At 34.5% G+C, this 17911-nt stretch overlaps 1 protein-coding gene across 6 annotated transcripts in view; it reads right to left on the bottom strand.

Moving 5' to 3' along the window:
• The window catches only part of DIAPH2 (diaphanous related formin 2), a 192492-nt gene that overhangs the window by 77815 nt on the left and 96766 nt on the right, over positions 1 to 17911 (bottom strand). For all 6 annotated transcript variants that reach the window (XM_050310768.1, XM_050310767.1, XM_050310769.1 and 3 more), the window contains one exon: positions 1532 to 1697. In XM_050310768.1, the coding sequence (XP_050166725.1) occupies positions 1532 to 1697 (166 nt within the window). The remainder of the gene's footprint in view (positions 1 to 1531; positions 1698 to 17911) is intronic.

Raw genomic sequence — 17911 nt, 5'->3', positions numbered from 1 at the left:
CCTAAACAACAATCTTTATGCCACTAAAGTCTACAAAGTTCTGCTCTAGTGGATAAAATAAGTCAAGAAATTCTCAAAAGACCTAATTACAATTACTACTACTACTGGATGTATCTGAACAAGTGAATTGACTGAAGCAGAAGTGATGCTGTGGAAAAGAAAGTGTCTCCTCAAGCTACATAGGCCTTGGATTTCACTATTTTATATTGGAGCATTCTTATTTAAATTAGTATGCATCATACATATGGTCCAAGTTCATTTCCTTAGTGACAAACTTTGTTAAAAATAGGCTTAGAAGATGAAAGGACTGATAAAATGTTAAAGACTGTAGCATCAGATGGATATAATTAACTATTTAGACCAACAGGTAGCATTAGAATAGTATCCTAGGAAATTATTTTGTCCACTTCCTAAAATTATAAAGCAATGTAAGAAATTAGTCCTACTTCTTAGGAAACTTAGAAAGACTATTTGGAGTATGTCTCTTCTATCTAGAAAAACATTTGCCTACCAGAAAGAGATCTTACACTTCATTTGTTCTCTGCTAGAACATGCATCCAAATTTTAAAAAGCAAGAAAGACCATTAAAATTGATTCAGTATGAAACTGAAATACAGGAGTTGGATTACATTTTTTAAAAAGCTGAAAAGATACAAAAGGTACTTGCTTCAAATCAAAGCTAGCAGAAGGATTCAACTATAGAGGGTGGTTTAATTGCACCAAACCTTTCACAACAGCCTCTTCTGCTAATTATGTTTAAAAGGAGTTATTCCTCCACCACACAAACTCTTATGATTGCATGATAAATTCAGGCAGCTCCTGGCAACAGGCAGAGCAGTGAGCCCCAGCTGTATGGCAAACAGTGGTATTTCCAAGTCATGTTTGTATTCTCTGGAGACACAATGTGACATTCCAGGCATCTGTTTTCCCTGTACACTTCCTATGGTGCAGTTAATTATGGTTTCTGGAAAGCCACTAGGAAAGATGACATTAAACCCATTAAAAACTTCACTGTTTAAAATGAAATTCTTGAATTTCTTCATAAAAAGGACATCATGATCATCCTGATCACCCTGGATGACTGGAAATGGTGGTACAAGCACCTAAGTCAACTTGTGTCAGCAATACAGAGCTCATCTCCAAGATTTCAGTATTACCAAGGCATGAGCCAGATTCTAACACAATATCAGTATAGGAACTTCCATTCAAGTCTGGATTTAACATGTTTTTCAGATCCTGTCTGTTTATTGTGTGTCAGCCAACAGACAATTTTAGTTAAGAGAGGAAAAATATTTTCTAACTATCCATATGTCTCAACCTTATTCACAGTTCAATTGTCAGGTTACAAACTGGAGGACAAGAGCTATCTGTGATCAAAATCTATATAATTCTGGAAACATTCACCCAATTTCCTGCCACAGGACAAAACATAAAGTTAACTATAATTGAAAAAAAAGACAAATAAGGAAAGAGTTAAAACTGGGAAAAAAAGATACTAGAAAATATATAATATTTTGAAGACAATACTCACCAAAAATAGAGTTCTGAAGTTGCTCAGATCACCAAAGAATTCTTCTATGCTTATTGCTTTGGGATCAAAGGTAAAGTATTCTCCCAAATTTTCATACAATTTAGTCATATTGTTGTGCATATTGGACAATTTTTCATATTGCTCTCGAGCACTCTCAGCAAAGCTGTAAGGTTTTGTTAAGGAAAATTATTCAAATTCAGTGTAATCTAACAGTAAAAGTAAACAAGGTAAAGAAAAATCAATACAAAGGTTAAAACTGGAAAACATGCAAATGCTGCTCTGCTTTCAAATATGACACTATTATGTATTAACATGCCTGCAAGTTCATACTAACACTTCCATTAGATGACCCCTTTCCAGTGATGAAGATTTGACACTAACAGAATATACAACTTTATAAAATGTATAAATATCTTGGACATTTCTCTTTGAAGTAAGGATTAATTTTATAAAATACATTCTGTGAAATGACATAGTAAAAATTAGTTAGTTGGCTGTGAGACTCTATGATCTCTCACTGTGTTCAAGTGATGTCATGTTCCCCACATTACGGACATACATTTTATATGCTAAACATGCATAACCATCAATGACAAAATTATATAGTATGACATCTAATTTTCTTTGCCTTTTATTACAAAAGTCTTCTCTGTGGATTCTTTCCTGCCCAGCCACACAGCTCATGCCCCAGGCTTCCTGTCCTAGGTACACTTTTTTGAGGTGCTCTCAACTATGTAATTTCACAGAACTTACAAAAATGAAATATCCACCCACCAGCCCCAGTAAACTGACAAACAGCTTTGAAAAATTATTAGTGAGAAAAGCACCATGGAACAACACAAGCCTTTTTTCTTTTCCTTAGGAAGTATGGAAGTCTAGAAATGAGACTGAGATGAACTTTTGACTCAGCAGTCATCATTAAAAGTTTTAATAATAATGCTTTTAAATGGAAAAATGTGGCTTTTTCCCCCCTTTACTGAGAAAATTATTTTTGAACAATTATTTTGCAAATACAAGAAGGTTGCAATGCAAGCTATTAAGGGAAATATTACTTTGCCTCAAAGCAAGTACGTTTCACTCTGCTGTTTTCTTCTGTGTGGTTGTTTATATCCACCAAGTCACAAATCAGCAGGAAAAACCACAGCTGGTACAGGATTAAACTAGTTCTGCTGATACCCAATTGTAGCTGATGAAAGCGTTGTGCTGTACATATCAAACCCCAAGAACAAAAGGCAAGTTATTCCCTGAACTACAAAAATCATGCAGCCTGGCTCCCTGTGGTTTTTCCTTGTAACGACTCTCTTCCATGTGGATTCTGAGTGTTAATAGAGCAGAGCTCACGCTTCAGCCTTTCCCCAGACTTAAGACTCTAATTTGAGAGGCTGCCTCGCATCACATTTCTAATTACGCAACGTATTTGAGATCCCAGTCTCTGAAAAACAACAAACAAATGGGGAACTAAGTAGGGGACAAAGATATATAGAGAAATCATAACAAAAAATTCTTTTGGAGATTAGACTAAACCCAAAAGTGATCCTTCAGAAAACAGTCAACAAATTGTATAATAAAGAATGGAAATTCAGGTGGATATTCTATTAATAACATTTCTGTAGCATTTGGATACTGCTGAGTACCTAAAAGGCTGTCATTGCACAAACATGAAAGAAAGCTGAAAATACCTTCCATTGGAAAGAGGCCTAATATTCCATCTGGATTTTCCTGCTCTAACAAACGGAAAAGTATGTAAACAGTAATTTAAAAATTGGTTCTTAAAAGTATAATAGAAAACTTTACCTAATATAAATTTCTCCCAGCAATTCTCTCCTCTCAATTTAAATCTCAGTAGCACAAGAGAAAAGCTGTTTGCTTATAATGTTCATTTAGAAAGAGAAACCAACAATGTGATGGATATTAATATATAAATATCAAGATTTTGAAACTAATATCTGCCTATAAAATGCCACACCAGTGCAAGCACAGTAGCAATACCTGTATTTTCAGTGTATTGAAAATAAGTTTAACCTCCTTGTTAGAATTTCAAGCTTGGACTGTTGAATTGCTCATCTTAAGACAAACCTGGTACAGTTCAGTCTTCAATGACATTTAACTGTACAAAAGCAAATGAAAGTTTAATGGCAAGAATACATTAAATGGGTAATAATGGCACATTACTGAATTATTGAGCATAGTCTAAAAATTTTAGAAAAACATGTATTGCCTTAGAGTCAGCAGACTGCTGCCATGAACAACTCACCAAAAACACCAGGAAAAAGAAACACAAAGGTATATAAATGTATAAATTGCATCTGTGGATCCTTTAAATACAATCTTACATAATATAATACAAAGTCAAATTAGAAAAATATTTTGACTATTCCAGATTTGCAATCAGTTCTGGAGATGAAGATACCAGACTCAAATTCTCTGTTCAAGTTGCACATTCACATGTGAAATAACATAGTAAGCACTAAAAAATCCCAAATACTTTTACTGAAATTATATTTTAAAGTAACACTGTAGAAACATACACTGTAATCTCAACATTATTATTTTTAATCTATGAAGCACCAAACTGCAAATAAGAAATGTTATTAACAGAGGGCTTGTAAGACAAAAAAATGTCAGTAAAAAAGATGAATAGGATGAGCACAGAGAGAATAGTGTTTTAACTATGCTTAATTTTGAAGAAGACAAGTCAGAGCTGTGGAGAAAATAGTTTCCAGTCATATACCATGTAATATTAACAAAGTTACTGTCACACTCTATATGTTTCATATAATCTTCCTACTATTAAAATATTAGTAGCTTAAAACACCACCTTGAAATGTAGTGACTTAACCAATGCAGTAATTCCAGGGAAGCAGAGCCATATATGCCTACAGTATTTCATGAAAAACCATTAGACAGGAATCTAAACTATCGCAAATTTGTGTAACAGCAATATTTAATTCCCATGTTTTATTACTTGTTTATTCCACCTAACCATATTTTTTAGCTCTGAGGACCACTATCATTAGCCTTCCATGATTTCTTCTGGTTTCTTCCATGCAAATGGATATAAAATACGATCAGAGAAATCAAGGTTGAAGATCTCAAATCAGCTGGAGGATAAGTCATTACTTCTACCATAACATCTGCTATGGATTTCAGATCAATATACCAATAACTTGAATAAAAGCTGATAAAGTACCAGAACACACCAAGTGCTCACTTGCCCCAAGGTAACACCTATTACTGACAGCACGTACAAAGCAAATGAAAGACAGCACTGACAGCCTGGCATCAACAATAAATGTGCCACAGCAGAAAGAGCATTAGGGATTTAACTGTGATGATAAAGAATGCACCAGGGTTCCAGCAGCTAAGGAGGCCTCTCTCCAGGGCCATAGTCACTATAAAAAAAGAATTTAAGGGATGTTCACCACAGAAGCTGCAACATCAGACAAAAAACCAGGCCACTCAGTTGATGCCTTTGATACTTCCAGAAGATAAAAGATTGCAGAGCAAACACAAAAGAGAGACCTGCCAGAAACTTCTTAACACTTTGCACAAGACCTTCAAAGACTGACTACAAGTTCTTTTTGACATGTCCTTCCAGCTACTGGTTACAGGAAGCTGAAAACAGAAGAGAGCTGCATTCCACTGGGAGAGTTTTTCATGTAGTGCTTGATTCTCAAAAGTTAGTGTTGACACAAAAAAAAACATTTAAGAAAGAAGCAGCTGGCATTGTGCTACAGACGCATTACCTCCTAATAGAGAGCAAAACACAAGGGCACAAGAAAAAAAAGCCCATTGGGACTAGAGGTGTAAGATGTTCTCATTTATAAACACACTCAACCTAAAGAGAAGGAATCAGTGTATTTAGCACATTCTATAAATTGGCACTATAACAAAGTGGTAAAAAATAATAAGCCTGGGATTTTCTAGGAGTCTGGAAAGCAAAACTACCTAAACTTCATTTATTTAAATATCTGATCTATGTAGTTTTCATTTAACTTCAGTTTTACTGAATGTATCAAGGTTTCTTATTCTACTATACACACTAATGCTAATACTTATTACAGAAAGAAACAGTGTAACAATACATAGATCGAGTAGATAAGGTACACTTATCTACAACTACTATTAAAGAAATACACTTTAATGAGAACTCAAATACTTACTGAATGATTTTTAATGACAATTACCAGTAAGTGTGAAAATTTACTACAAACATTTTGACCACACCAATTGCATCCTGTCATTTCAGAACTCTTGCATTCCATTTTAGAGCAGGATTCTGGATTGAGGTACAACCAAACTAGGCTAAAAATCTTTTTTATTTAGCTAGAAGCGAAAGCTTGATTCAATAGTGTCATCTTTAATGAAGGATGTACCAGTGTTCTTAGTTTTTAATCTCCAAGCTCATTCATAATAGAGCATTCTTTGAATTGAACTGGAGGAACACAAACAGAACTTATTAGCTCAAGACAGAAATTCAGCTTTAATAACAGTAAGTCATTTACACTGATAGCTTTATTTTCACCTGCTATCAGTATGTAAACAGATGGTAACAATTTTATCATTCACACTACATACATAATGGATCTCTGTGACTACACAGAAGACAAGACTTCTGGAGCGTACAGAGATAATTATGAATCACAATTATATCCCTAATCTTTTCTTCCCGTTGAAAGCCTTTGCAAAAAAGAAAAATTTGCAGGAATCTTCATTACAAGACACTTCGCTCTGCCCAAATTAGAACTTGAAGAAACCAAGATCCAGGAGCCCCACTTTATCAGCATACACAAAATCATGTACTTCTATAGAGCTTAAAGATTCCCTAATAAAATACCCATAAAAAGCTCAGTGTGAGAATTTCTTTCTCATTACAAAGCAAATTACCTCATCATTCAGCATTTAACAGACTAGCTCAGGAAAAACAACCAAAACAAAACAAAACATAGAAGAATTTTTGCTTCTCAGCTATCTTAAAAGCAAAAAGGTCTATTCCTCTCCCTTTGTTCCATTAGCACCTGAAGTTATCATTAACTATCAGAACTACTTAACACAACTGCATTTACTGTGCACAGGTAAGATTTCAGTGGTCTGTGTTCATGAAAATAAAGCACTGAAAGATCATATCCATCCAGGACAATGCTGGCTGTGACCTCCTCCTTCTCCAGAAATCGCAGAATCACATTTAAGTTTGTGTTAATTAAGATGAGACTTCTGACTTGTCTCTAAATGGCAATAAAACTTTCATCTTGGTAAACACTTGAAAAATCTGTCAATGTTTACTTACTCCCGGTTCTAAGCAATCACAGCAATTCCTAACTTTTCTTCATTCAAACTCCTCAATAATGAAAAGACAATTTCCATTGATTCTACCAAGACACTACACACAAGAGAAAGCTTATGTCAACATCATTTCAACACTGCTTTTTTTATTTATACTTCTATTAATGAGGACATAAAGATCAGTGCTCATTGCTCTAAAAGTCTCAGAGGAGCTCTCTGGGCAAAAACTGATAAACAAGGGCCTATTTTATATGACACTCAGTCCAAAGAACAAAACTCCAAAGGCTGTTTCTTGACCAGGTTTAAACTGGAAAAGTCTTCTCAAAGACTGAAGATGCCAAATTAGGAATTTCCTGTGTTAGCACAAAGACGAAAAAACTTTAAAACTAAATAAGAGCACTTGGTTCCTCAAAAAGAATACAAAAGGTGACATTTCTAAAGCCATAGGGTAGAGAGAAGGCAAGATCGTGTCCATCTTAAATGAAAATACTTCAAAAACTCCATAAATAGAGCTAGGCATTAACCTAAATTAACCTAAAACACTTTGAGGTTTTATTATTCAAAGAAAAACAAAGTTGATGACCTCACAAGTTAAGATTTTTTTCCCCATAATTGTAACAGGGGAATAATCTCCAAAGTCCATATCCCCATTTTTAACAGAAGACAGAAAGATAAAAACAGTTTCTAAAACCTCTAGAACCCCTGAAGGCAAACCAAACCTTTCATCCTGGCAAAAACAAAGCTTTATGTCCACTGATGAAATCACCAGAATTTTGAAACTCCTTTTGCAAAAACACACTGAGAGGAACTGAGTTTCCTGACAGTTAAAAAACATCCTTTTAGGAGAACATCAAAATGCCATTCAGGATAAAAAGAGGTGGATAATTTAGCTTCATTTGTTCTGAATGGAAGCTGTGAGAGCTGTTAAAAATGAGGAATAAGAAGATTATACCAGAAAAAGAACGAAATAGATACAGGTGTAGAGATGACTTCACCATCCAGCCTGTATTGGTGATGTATTTCATGACCTCACCCTCCCAATCTTAGACCTGCAGCAGGTACTTCAACATCCCCACTACCTGCAGCAGAAAGAACATGTACTTGTGCAAGTACTACAAAAATGGATATGAGATGACACAGCAGAAGGCAGGCAAGGAATCTTATAAAATTACAAAAGAATATCAATAATTCTCCAGTTTATTATTTCAGCCTGTGAACGCTTTACAGGTCATCTCCCTATACTTGTACAAAATTCATGGATCTTTGCTCAGATCCTTCAAAGTCATGGATCACATTTCTGGCTGGAATCCCATACTAGGAAGTCTGAAAAGGAGTCACTCCCCCTGTACTTCCTGCAGGTGTTTTTCCAGCACCTTTTACAAGAGAAATCACCTAGTGTTTAACTCAATTCTCATTTGTGATATTTTGATTTTTAAATAATAAGATACAGTATAGAGAGTGGTATTGTAGCTTTTTGAAACACAAATCTCACTTATTTTCTGTGGTGGCAAACAATCCCTATTTGTGAATTAATTAGAAAGCAGCAACAAATACATGATAGTTAAACACATATCAAACAGAAAACATTGCAAGAATAATGGATTTAGAGCGTCGCTTCCCTGGAGAGCAACTAGATAAAAATCTCTTTAGATGAATAAAAACAAGAAAAAAACCAACAAAAATGTAGCAATTACAAACAAAATGATGCTGTAAAATTTGTTTTGCATATTATATTCAAATTAATTGTGACTGTTTCAAATAACACAAAACATTGACAAACATGTTCTAACAACACTAAAAAAAGTAGTTGTTGATATGTATTTCTGCAAAAGCCTGGTAAGGGAGCCACTCCCAAAAATATTATATTAGCTTTGTATCACACAATCAGATTTAAACAGGAATTACAGTTTTCAGTGCCCTAAATCTTTCATAGAAACTGCAACCACATTGCCTTTCTCTTTGATCATGCAGTTTTCCCTCATTTTATGTGGATTTAATTAAGAGAGGGATGTTTGAGCTGTCAAGTGCCTCCAGTTTTAACAAGTTTCAATCAGGAGACTGATGGGTACCTCATCTAGACTTTCTTGGTGAAGTGTGGGGAAGGAAAAGAGAAATACCCCCCTATATTTCTTTAATGCTGCAGTGTCAGAATCCTCAATTTCTTGTTTTGAGAAATCTGAAAACCTTCTGATTGTATAATGTTTCAAGAGTCCAAATCAAGGAAGAAAAGGAATTATTCTGTGTCACCTGAGACAAAAGCATAGAATAATTTTATTCAAATTGAGATTTATTTAGCACAAACACAAATCCAAGCAGAGGAGAAAATGAAAGACTACACTAAAAATGAGAGACTGCTTTGCACCTAAGCAGTATTTTGAATACCAGTTGCCTATGTAAAACCACACATCATAAATGATTTGAGTAAAATGGTCCATGTCCTTTCCCTCCTCTATTCTCTTCAGAAATGGTTCCATATTTGTGGTATTAATAAGTTATCGGGCAATTATTTGCTAGAAGTTCACCACTTCTTACACTCAACTACCTTTGCCACAAACAATTGAGAGTAAAACACAGAAAAGTCAGGACAGTGAAGTAATCCCTCAAAATTCTACCTCAGACAACAGACACTATTTCTTAAACAACTCTTCTGGTCAGAGAGAAAAGCATAGAGAATGATCACAGGTCAACCAGGATCCGAAATCAAAGTTTCCTTTATTCACAGGCACCACTTATTTCTCGGTGGCATTTTTCCCCTCCAAAAATCCAGAGTTTTTAAAAAATATTTTTTTGGGAGGAGTGGAGAAGTGTGGATGCCTAAAAGCAGTTCCATGAACAGCAACAACATTTTTGCTAAAGCAGTGTCTCACGATGGTTTGGTTTTGATATCTAGAGCTGCAGCTCCAGGGATTTGCAGAGTGTGTTCTCACTTCAATTTCTGATTTTAAAGTAAGCATACAACAATTAGAGAATGGATCTCTAATGGATTATCACCCTAATAGTGCCCAATTCTTTACAAAAATATCTTTCAGTGATCCGGACAAGTTGGTTTAATATAAAGTCAAGGATCAAGGCACAGTTTCCCTGAGGCAATTATTCACAATCAGGGAGCTGCTGGATTTCCATCAGATGTATAGAAGTAGAATTCTGTTCATGGAATTTTCTTCTTTATAATATTGTAAATGAGCAGGTTTTTTTCTCCTATATAATTTTTCTTGTGCCTGTGTATTACTGTCAGAAAGTTCCCTCTCACTAACTAGCCAACATATACTCTTTTCATACTCTCCTCCTTTCTTTTATATGATCCTTTCTCAATCTTACTCAGCATAAGCTTTGAAGCCCAATTTTAGGTGCAGCCTTCCAGGTGCAGAACAGAATGGAGCTCCCTCATGTGGCACATCCACATAATCTTAGGGATTAAAGGAAAAATCCAACACCAATCTCTAACCAAACATCTGCAGTTAAATGTACACAAGTTCATACTACATAATTTACAGAATATATGTTTTTCAATAAATAAAAATTAGAAATAATAAGCTATTTGAAGTTCTTGATTGCCAGACAGCTACTGCTGCATATCACATATCTCCCCATTTGTGACATTTACCCATTTCTTGCTCTATTTCTACTATAATGGTATGTACAGATTATCTGTACGCTCCTATTCACAGGAAAATCATATAAAAGAAATCAGTATAATCTTCTGTCCCCTCAAATCAGGCCTTTCTTTCTTAAAAGGAATGCAAATTTGAAGGTAGAAATAAACTGTCAGAGAAAATTGATAATCTGCTTTGTATAACACATTTTTCATTTATAACGTTGCATAGTTCTTGCATTTTAAACTATTCACTTCACAAAAACTGTGCCTTAGTCCAGACCAGTAAAAACTAAAAGGATCGTTTTCCAAAGGGATTTGTAATTTTTTTTTCTACTGACATCAAATAGTTCTGAGAGAAATGAACATTATACACTAAAACATGACACATTATTAGGTGCTTTTCAAATTCAATCCAAGTAAAGATTATACCTATATAATCCTATAGTTATCACCTGCAACACAGTATGCATTTTCAGTTCGCTTCAAGAAAGATGAATCAAACAGGAAAAAAATAAAGAAAAGAAATAACGTATGATAATAAAGGAATTGGAAAGCTCTTTAAAAGCACTGTGTGTTGAATTTGGCAAAAAGACACATTTACAATTCTTTCCATATACATCTGAATTGAGGGGAAAATAAGCAGGGAAGAAAAGAACCCTTTAAAAGACAGCATTAAGGTAACAAAAAATGAGAGCCAGCTGATCCTGAAAATCCAGATGAACTGGGTAAATTCACCACCTGGGAAAGTTCTTTTAAAAAAAAAAACTTCTGTTAAACATAACTGAGGGTATATAAGCAGAGAGTTTTAATTTAGTTCACAGATGCAATATTTGCATATGCAAAATCATATGATTTTTCATAAAGATGAGTTACTAGCACTTCACTTTCATATTTTTTTGTCTTTATATGCTTCTCTTTTTACTTTTCCTCCTCACCAGGCCCAGCCATGTATAGTTCTGTGAGACCTCCCCAACCTGCCAGCCCTACTTTCAATTCTGTGTAAAACTATTTGCCAACTTGCCTGATTTCTTTGGTATGGTATCTACACAAACATAACAAAACCCCTGAAATCAACACACTTAGAAACCATCTCTACAGAACAAAATAAAGAACACACCCTTAGCAAAATTCAAATTAATTAGTTTTCCTTTATGAGGAACATATTGTCTATACTGCATTTCCAACTGTGTTTGCTTCTTGGGTTTTTACCTCATAAAGAACAGCAGATAGTGCACAATTTATCTTGCCAACAAACTACATCATCACAAATGCACATGTCCATTACTGTTTTTCTCCATTATAGCATCCCCCAGCTCTCCAAAGTTATTCTCACACTATTAGGTCTTGATTCCTGTTTCTCTCCCTTGTATCTGCAGTATTTACTGACTTTTTTTTTTTTAATCTGATAATTTAACTGATACACTGTTTGCCTTTTGTTACAGACTCTCTCTGAAGCAACTATATAAAAATGGGCTTCCCACCAGTCCCCGAAGAACCTCAGCGATCCCTTATTCTACTAAACATATTGTTATTTCTCATCATCCTGTGTTTTTATACACTTAAGGCCTGTAGTCTGAGGCTGATCTTGTCTCAAAGCAAATCAACAATTTTCACATAAGTGGTCAAGCACTGAAACAATGATTTACTAATATCTCTCTGTTGGCTTATAACATGTTTTGTTCATAAAAGAATGGAATATCTCCTGATCAATTATGCAGGTCTTTGTAGAATTTCTTTCCCAACAATGAACATAAAGATATTAAAACAGAATAATATAAAAAGGGAATAAAGCCAGGTACTAAGCAAAAGCACAGCAATGTACTGTAAAAAAACTCATATTAGGATAAAAATAAATATCTGGAACCTCACCAGATTAGACCTGACCAATTTTAAGTTTTCCAAATTCCATTTCACTGAGCAACACGCAGACTGCATCAAATTAAACAATTAACATGAAATATCTGAACAGCATTTCTGTTACTTGATGGTACAAAATAAAAACAGATGAACAATTCTTTTGATGCATAGTGCACCACAGAGGAAAATACAGAATTTCAGTACACCTTAAGGAAAATTTCATACTTTGGGTGATTACAAAAACCACACACACACAAAATCACCCACATTTATTCCAGAAATCTTCAGTATGCCTCATTAAAGCTGAGAACGAGAGGCAGTAAAACAAAAGAGATGGCTTGAGATTTGCAAATGATAGTGTGTTCTCTGGTTCAAGATAAACCTGCTACTCCACACACCCTACAAAAGCCCTTGTAATTCCACACTGGCTTTTTAAATTTACAGATTTAACATAGAAGACAGACTGACAGTTTCCTCCACCACTATTTCTCACATATCTCTTAGTATTTACTCAGAAGGAACAAAGCAGAGGGGATAAAAATTAAGGTTAAACTATGCTGAAGTTTTCATTCCTCAATCCTCTTCTGTCAAAGGGACAGCTTAAGGAAAACGTACTTGATTTTATACTGTGTCTCAGTAGAAAAACTGGACTTGACCAAGCAGGAAGATATCAAAGTTGTTTTTCCACAAGGTTAAACTCATCTTTAATTGGGAAATATCTAATTCTACAAGGGTTGCAGCTTAGTAACCACGAATGCTCAAAGCACAAGAGCGAATAAAGGAAAATAGTCTCCTTTTAAATGGCCAATGTAAAAACCTGCAAAGCAATTCTGAAATCAGGTTTGTTACAGGATCATGACAGACTGATTGATTTTTTTCCCACTAATTTAGAAAGGAGACAACAACTAGCACCACTGCCATTGACTGTATTAAATAACAAACTATATGCAACTGTTTTCAGTTATGACCAGAAAAGGAGATTCATTCTATTAAGACAGTAAAATAATTTGCCTTTTTTCAGCAATAGATTTTTATAAACTAACTTTGTCCAAAGATTCACATCATTGACATGCTGCACATCACAGCAAACACAACTGGATAATGCACTGCAGGTCTAGAATATTTACAGGCAGCAGAAACAGTACCTTTAACCTTACATTAATTCAATCATGTCTATTAACCCTCATAACAAACATCCAGTCACACAAAAGATGACACCAGTCATGCAAATATTTCAAAGCATTTCAGTGGGAGGATTATATTTTTTTTATACCAGGGTGCAAAATTAGCTAAGCAAAAGGATTAGTAATTGCCACAAGGCCATTGTGACATTTCTCAGTGGAAATCAAATTGAACAGCAACGGTTATATCATGACTGTCAGCAAATGGCAGGATCTCCCAGAAATAAATAAATAAACAGCTTACAGCTTCTGGGGCTCTTTGTGTGTGAGTGCTGCTGTGCTGCTCAGCACAAACATCTCCAAAACATGTTTCTGATGATGTGCCTTCTAATTGCAATAGGTCCTGACCACATTTCTGATCTGCTAACTATCTTATTTTAAACTGTACCTATAAAAAGGTAACTCTGCACGTGCAGATCATTTTATGTGCTGGGGAGACACACTCTCTAAAGACTAAGGACATTTTGGGGTTTTTTTCCCCACCCATAGTTTAATATGTCAACTGAATATACAAAACTAAATATAGCCCAAATTGCTTGTAATCTGATTTTGAACTTGGCACGGTCAGTTGTTCAATAGGATTCAAAATGCTGAGATGCCATGAGCTTAAACAATTAGCAATGCAAACACGGAAAAAGAAAAAACACTCTTCATTCACCAATGCCCTGAATTTTCTAAAAAAGCCTCTAGTTTGGAAAAGTAAAGTAGATTATATGTACAAACTAATTCTTCCTATCTTCTATCACAGTGCTTTCAGAAGTGGGATTTTCTGCCAATGCTGATGAAACACGTCAGCCCCTCAGATGTACTTCTGAGAATTACAAGCACGATCAGTTTAATCAAGTGTGTCTTGGTTGCTTTAGCAAACCCATTTAAATATGAGGCGAGTGTTCAGAGATAAAAGGGTTTTAAATGTAACCTCTCAGAAAATGATACACTGTCAATTTCCTTTTCAAAAGTGCATTTTAGTGATTCTTTTGCTGCATTTGGGGCAACACAAAATAATGCAAATCTGGGGCATGCAGACATGGTAGCTGTCAAACAGCCAAGCGAATCACTGAAATCTCAAATCTAATACTCAAATCACAAATTTAGCTGTCTTAGAGACACAAAAACTTAGAACAGAGCGTCCCAGATGCAAAATTAAGTGTACACCAACCATATGATTTTTTTTCTTTGCTCATGTCAATCAATTTGCATAAAAAACCCTCTAGAATAGATAGTACAAGTTGGAAGTTCTTGAGAGCATTTTATTATCTCATTACCAATAAGTTCAAATTGACACAAGTCTGTAGTAGGGGAAAAATGGTATTCCTGGTACTTAAATATACGTTCTACTTCACGAAGTTCCTTGAAATGTGAACAATTTATATACTAAAATTAATTGCAAAGCAGAAAATGTATGGCATTATAGGATTTATAATTACTGCTAAAAGTACTTTCCATTTAAACATAAAACTCCTTAAACTAAAGATTCAACAGCAAATAAATGGTTACTCTTCTGTGTTGTACCTTCAGTAGGCAGTGCAGTCTTGTTCATCCACTTAGTATTTTACTTTAGAAAAAATAGGGGTTTTCTTGTATGCTGCTATTAAAAAGTTACATTTACCACAAATTTATTTTTGAAGAAATAATCTCATACTTAAATACAAACTACAAAAATTACAAATTCTTAAATAATACCAAGTAGGAGAAGTCTCCTCCTACTGTTGGATGCTCATTGTAATTTATTGCTATTTGCAAATCCTAAAGTTTCAACTAATTCATCATTGTTTCATGGGTGGTAACAAAATAGACCATATGATGACCTCATAAGAATTGAACAAATTAAAGTTCAAAAGAGTTGAGTGATGCTTCAATTAGTCTACTTTTCCTCAATGGAATAAGAAAAGGGTTTTAAAGTTTCATTGTTTCTGACCTTTCCTCATTTACAAACAGTATCAACATTATGAATTCAGTGGGTTTTGTTCTGTTTTCTCTATATTAGCAAGAAAGACTAACAATTAATGGTTGAAAACAATAATAAAAAAAAAATTCCTTGACTTAGCATTTAATGAAGTTTTAATTTTATTTCCTTTCCCTGTCTACACTCAGTCATCTAAACCAAGCCTTTCCCTGGTACACACCTTAGACTTTCTGCTCACTGCTCCTTCGAGTTTGTTTTGAACTGTAAGCAGAGAGATTACCTTTAAAGAAATGCTCAGCACTAAGATCAGTGATTTGTATAATGTAACTGCAACTTAAAATATAAACAATAAAAGCCATGCTCCATCTAGAAGCAGTAAGGTAGATTTTTATCCCTACACACTATTTAGGAAAGGTATTTTATTTGGATAAATAACTATCATTTCGCCAAAATATCTCCTTTAGTCAAGAGCTCCACTTGCAAATGAAAGAGTTTTCAAATGTCATTTTTGCAGATAGCAGGAACATAAAACTTCATATAACTATTGAAGAAAAGGCACATGTATAAAATTGTTTTAAAGACTATACATGACCTAGAAATTGAAAAATCATTGAATGTTCAATGTTCAATCAATGAAAAATCATTGAAAATTCCCCTTTTCAGTTCTTAAAGTACTGAGAAATGCCTCTATATTTAAAAATATTCAAATACATTCAGGCAAAAGACAGTTACTTCAAATGTAGGAACATATACAAAAGCTCCTGGAAGTTTCTCCCCTCTGGGGTTATTTGTGAGAAGTCCCTATTTGTGAACACATTCAGATACTGATGTACATTTTCACGCAGAAATTAAGACACCAGTACATGTCAAGTTGTCTGAAAAACAAAAACAGGCTTTCCTAAAAATGACATCTCAAAACACTTTAAGTGAATTATTTTTTCCATAACAAGCCAGGAGGAAATCCCAAGTGTTAAGAGATGACACGAGTGTTAATGCCATTAACATTCTTTCAGCACTCCATGTCACTGTGTAATTGATGTCCTGCTGCTCAATCACTCTGAAAGGAGGAAAAAGGTTCCCAGCCATTTCCAGATGCTGAGATCCTGGTTTGGAGTACATTTTTGTTCCTTCCCCAGTGGCCTGCTCTAAGAGGCTCTGCAGTGCAGCTCCTCCAAGAGAATCATCGGTTGATGTTTAATGCACATTAAATATCTAACATTCGCACTGCATAAAAGCCCCCCCCACACACAAAGCAGACTTCTCCCCAGATCATTTCTGTACAATTGAAGTACATCAAGTAAGGAAATAAACCCCCTCACATTCAGTTGTGAAGCAGTAATCATTATTAGATGGAACTGTGAGCATAAATACATATCAAGTGAGAATACATGCCTTTCAGGAAGGCAGTTTTTTTTACTTCATAAAAAGGATTCTGTTTTAATGAATGGCATTCCTTACTGAAAATTAAAATTGGTTCACAAATTGCTGCTGTTCCATTTAATGATAAGATGAATGCATAGGGCTTTGAATTTTTTTATCTGCATCAATTTTTGCTCTTTCATTCATTGTTCCCTTAATTTTGAAATTCTTTAAAAATAAGCTTTTAATTCTTCACATGTATGACATCAGAAGAAATGTTAGTTAGAAATGGCAGCATTTACTGCTCTGGTAGGCAAAAGATTTTAATAAGATTAGGCATGTTAGTGTCTCTTAATAGGGTAAATGGTACAGCTGAACACCAGAAAAGCCATATAAACCCTTCATTTAAAGGTATAATAGTAAATCTAGGACACATTATATAAATAAATTAATGTAAGATTGTTTATAAAATATATAGTGATTGTTTATAAAATATATAGTGATCCAAAAGCATGCTCTCCAGCATGCTTGAACCCAATGACTAAACACATGCCCTCCTGCCCCCTGTATCTACCCCTTTTCCCTTCTCCTTGGAACAATGTTCAGAGCTCCTGTCTATTTTCTAGAGGAATAAACTTTTGTCATTGAGTGTGTGTATGATGGAAGGAATAAAGAAGTGGTATTTATTATTTATGTGTTTATAGTTCTATGTCAAGATTAATTAAAAAGTTAACTCTGTACAACTTCCCATTTATTCCCTCTGAAATTGCTTTGCATTCTGTTGTCTTTAATCTTTGCTAATAACATTTACATTTAAACTCCATTAATCTGAGTATCTTTCTCAATCTCCAACTAGACACTCACATCACTAAAAAGAAATGAGTGTATACACCTACAGCAAGTAAATCTAAAATTCAGAGTTCTGCAGTTTAAAATAAAAAAAAAAAAATAGAGGCACAAACACTGAATTAAAATAAGAAGTGAAAGCCAGACCTGGCTTAGTCTATAATTACTTTTCTAAACTGTTGAATCAGACTCCCCAGTGCTGCATGAACAGGGCTAATTATATAAGAAACCTCTCACATTAAAGTTGAATTATTTACAAACTGCTCTTCAAGTAAAGTACAGTTCCAGCCATGGATTAGATCATAAAAAAAGTCATCTCAGGAAGCACACATAGGTTATTTAATATAGCAAGA

Source organism: Myiozetetes cayanensis, unplaced genomic scaffold, assembly GCF_022539395.1.
Source record: "Myiozetetes cayanensis isolate MyiCay16 unplaced genomic scaffold, myiCay2020 scf15, whole genome shotgun sequence".
Classification (NCBI taxonomy): Eukaryota; Metazoa; Chordata; class Aves; order Passeriformes; family Tyrannidae; genus Myiozetetes; species Myiozetetes cayanensis.
Note: the sequence above shows the minus strand (reverse complement) of the source record. Positions and strands in the feature narration are given on the sequence as shown.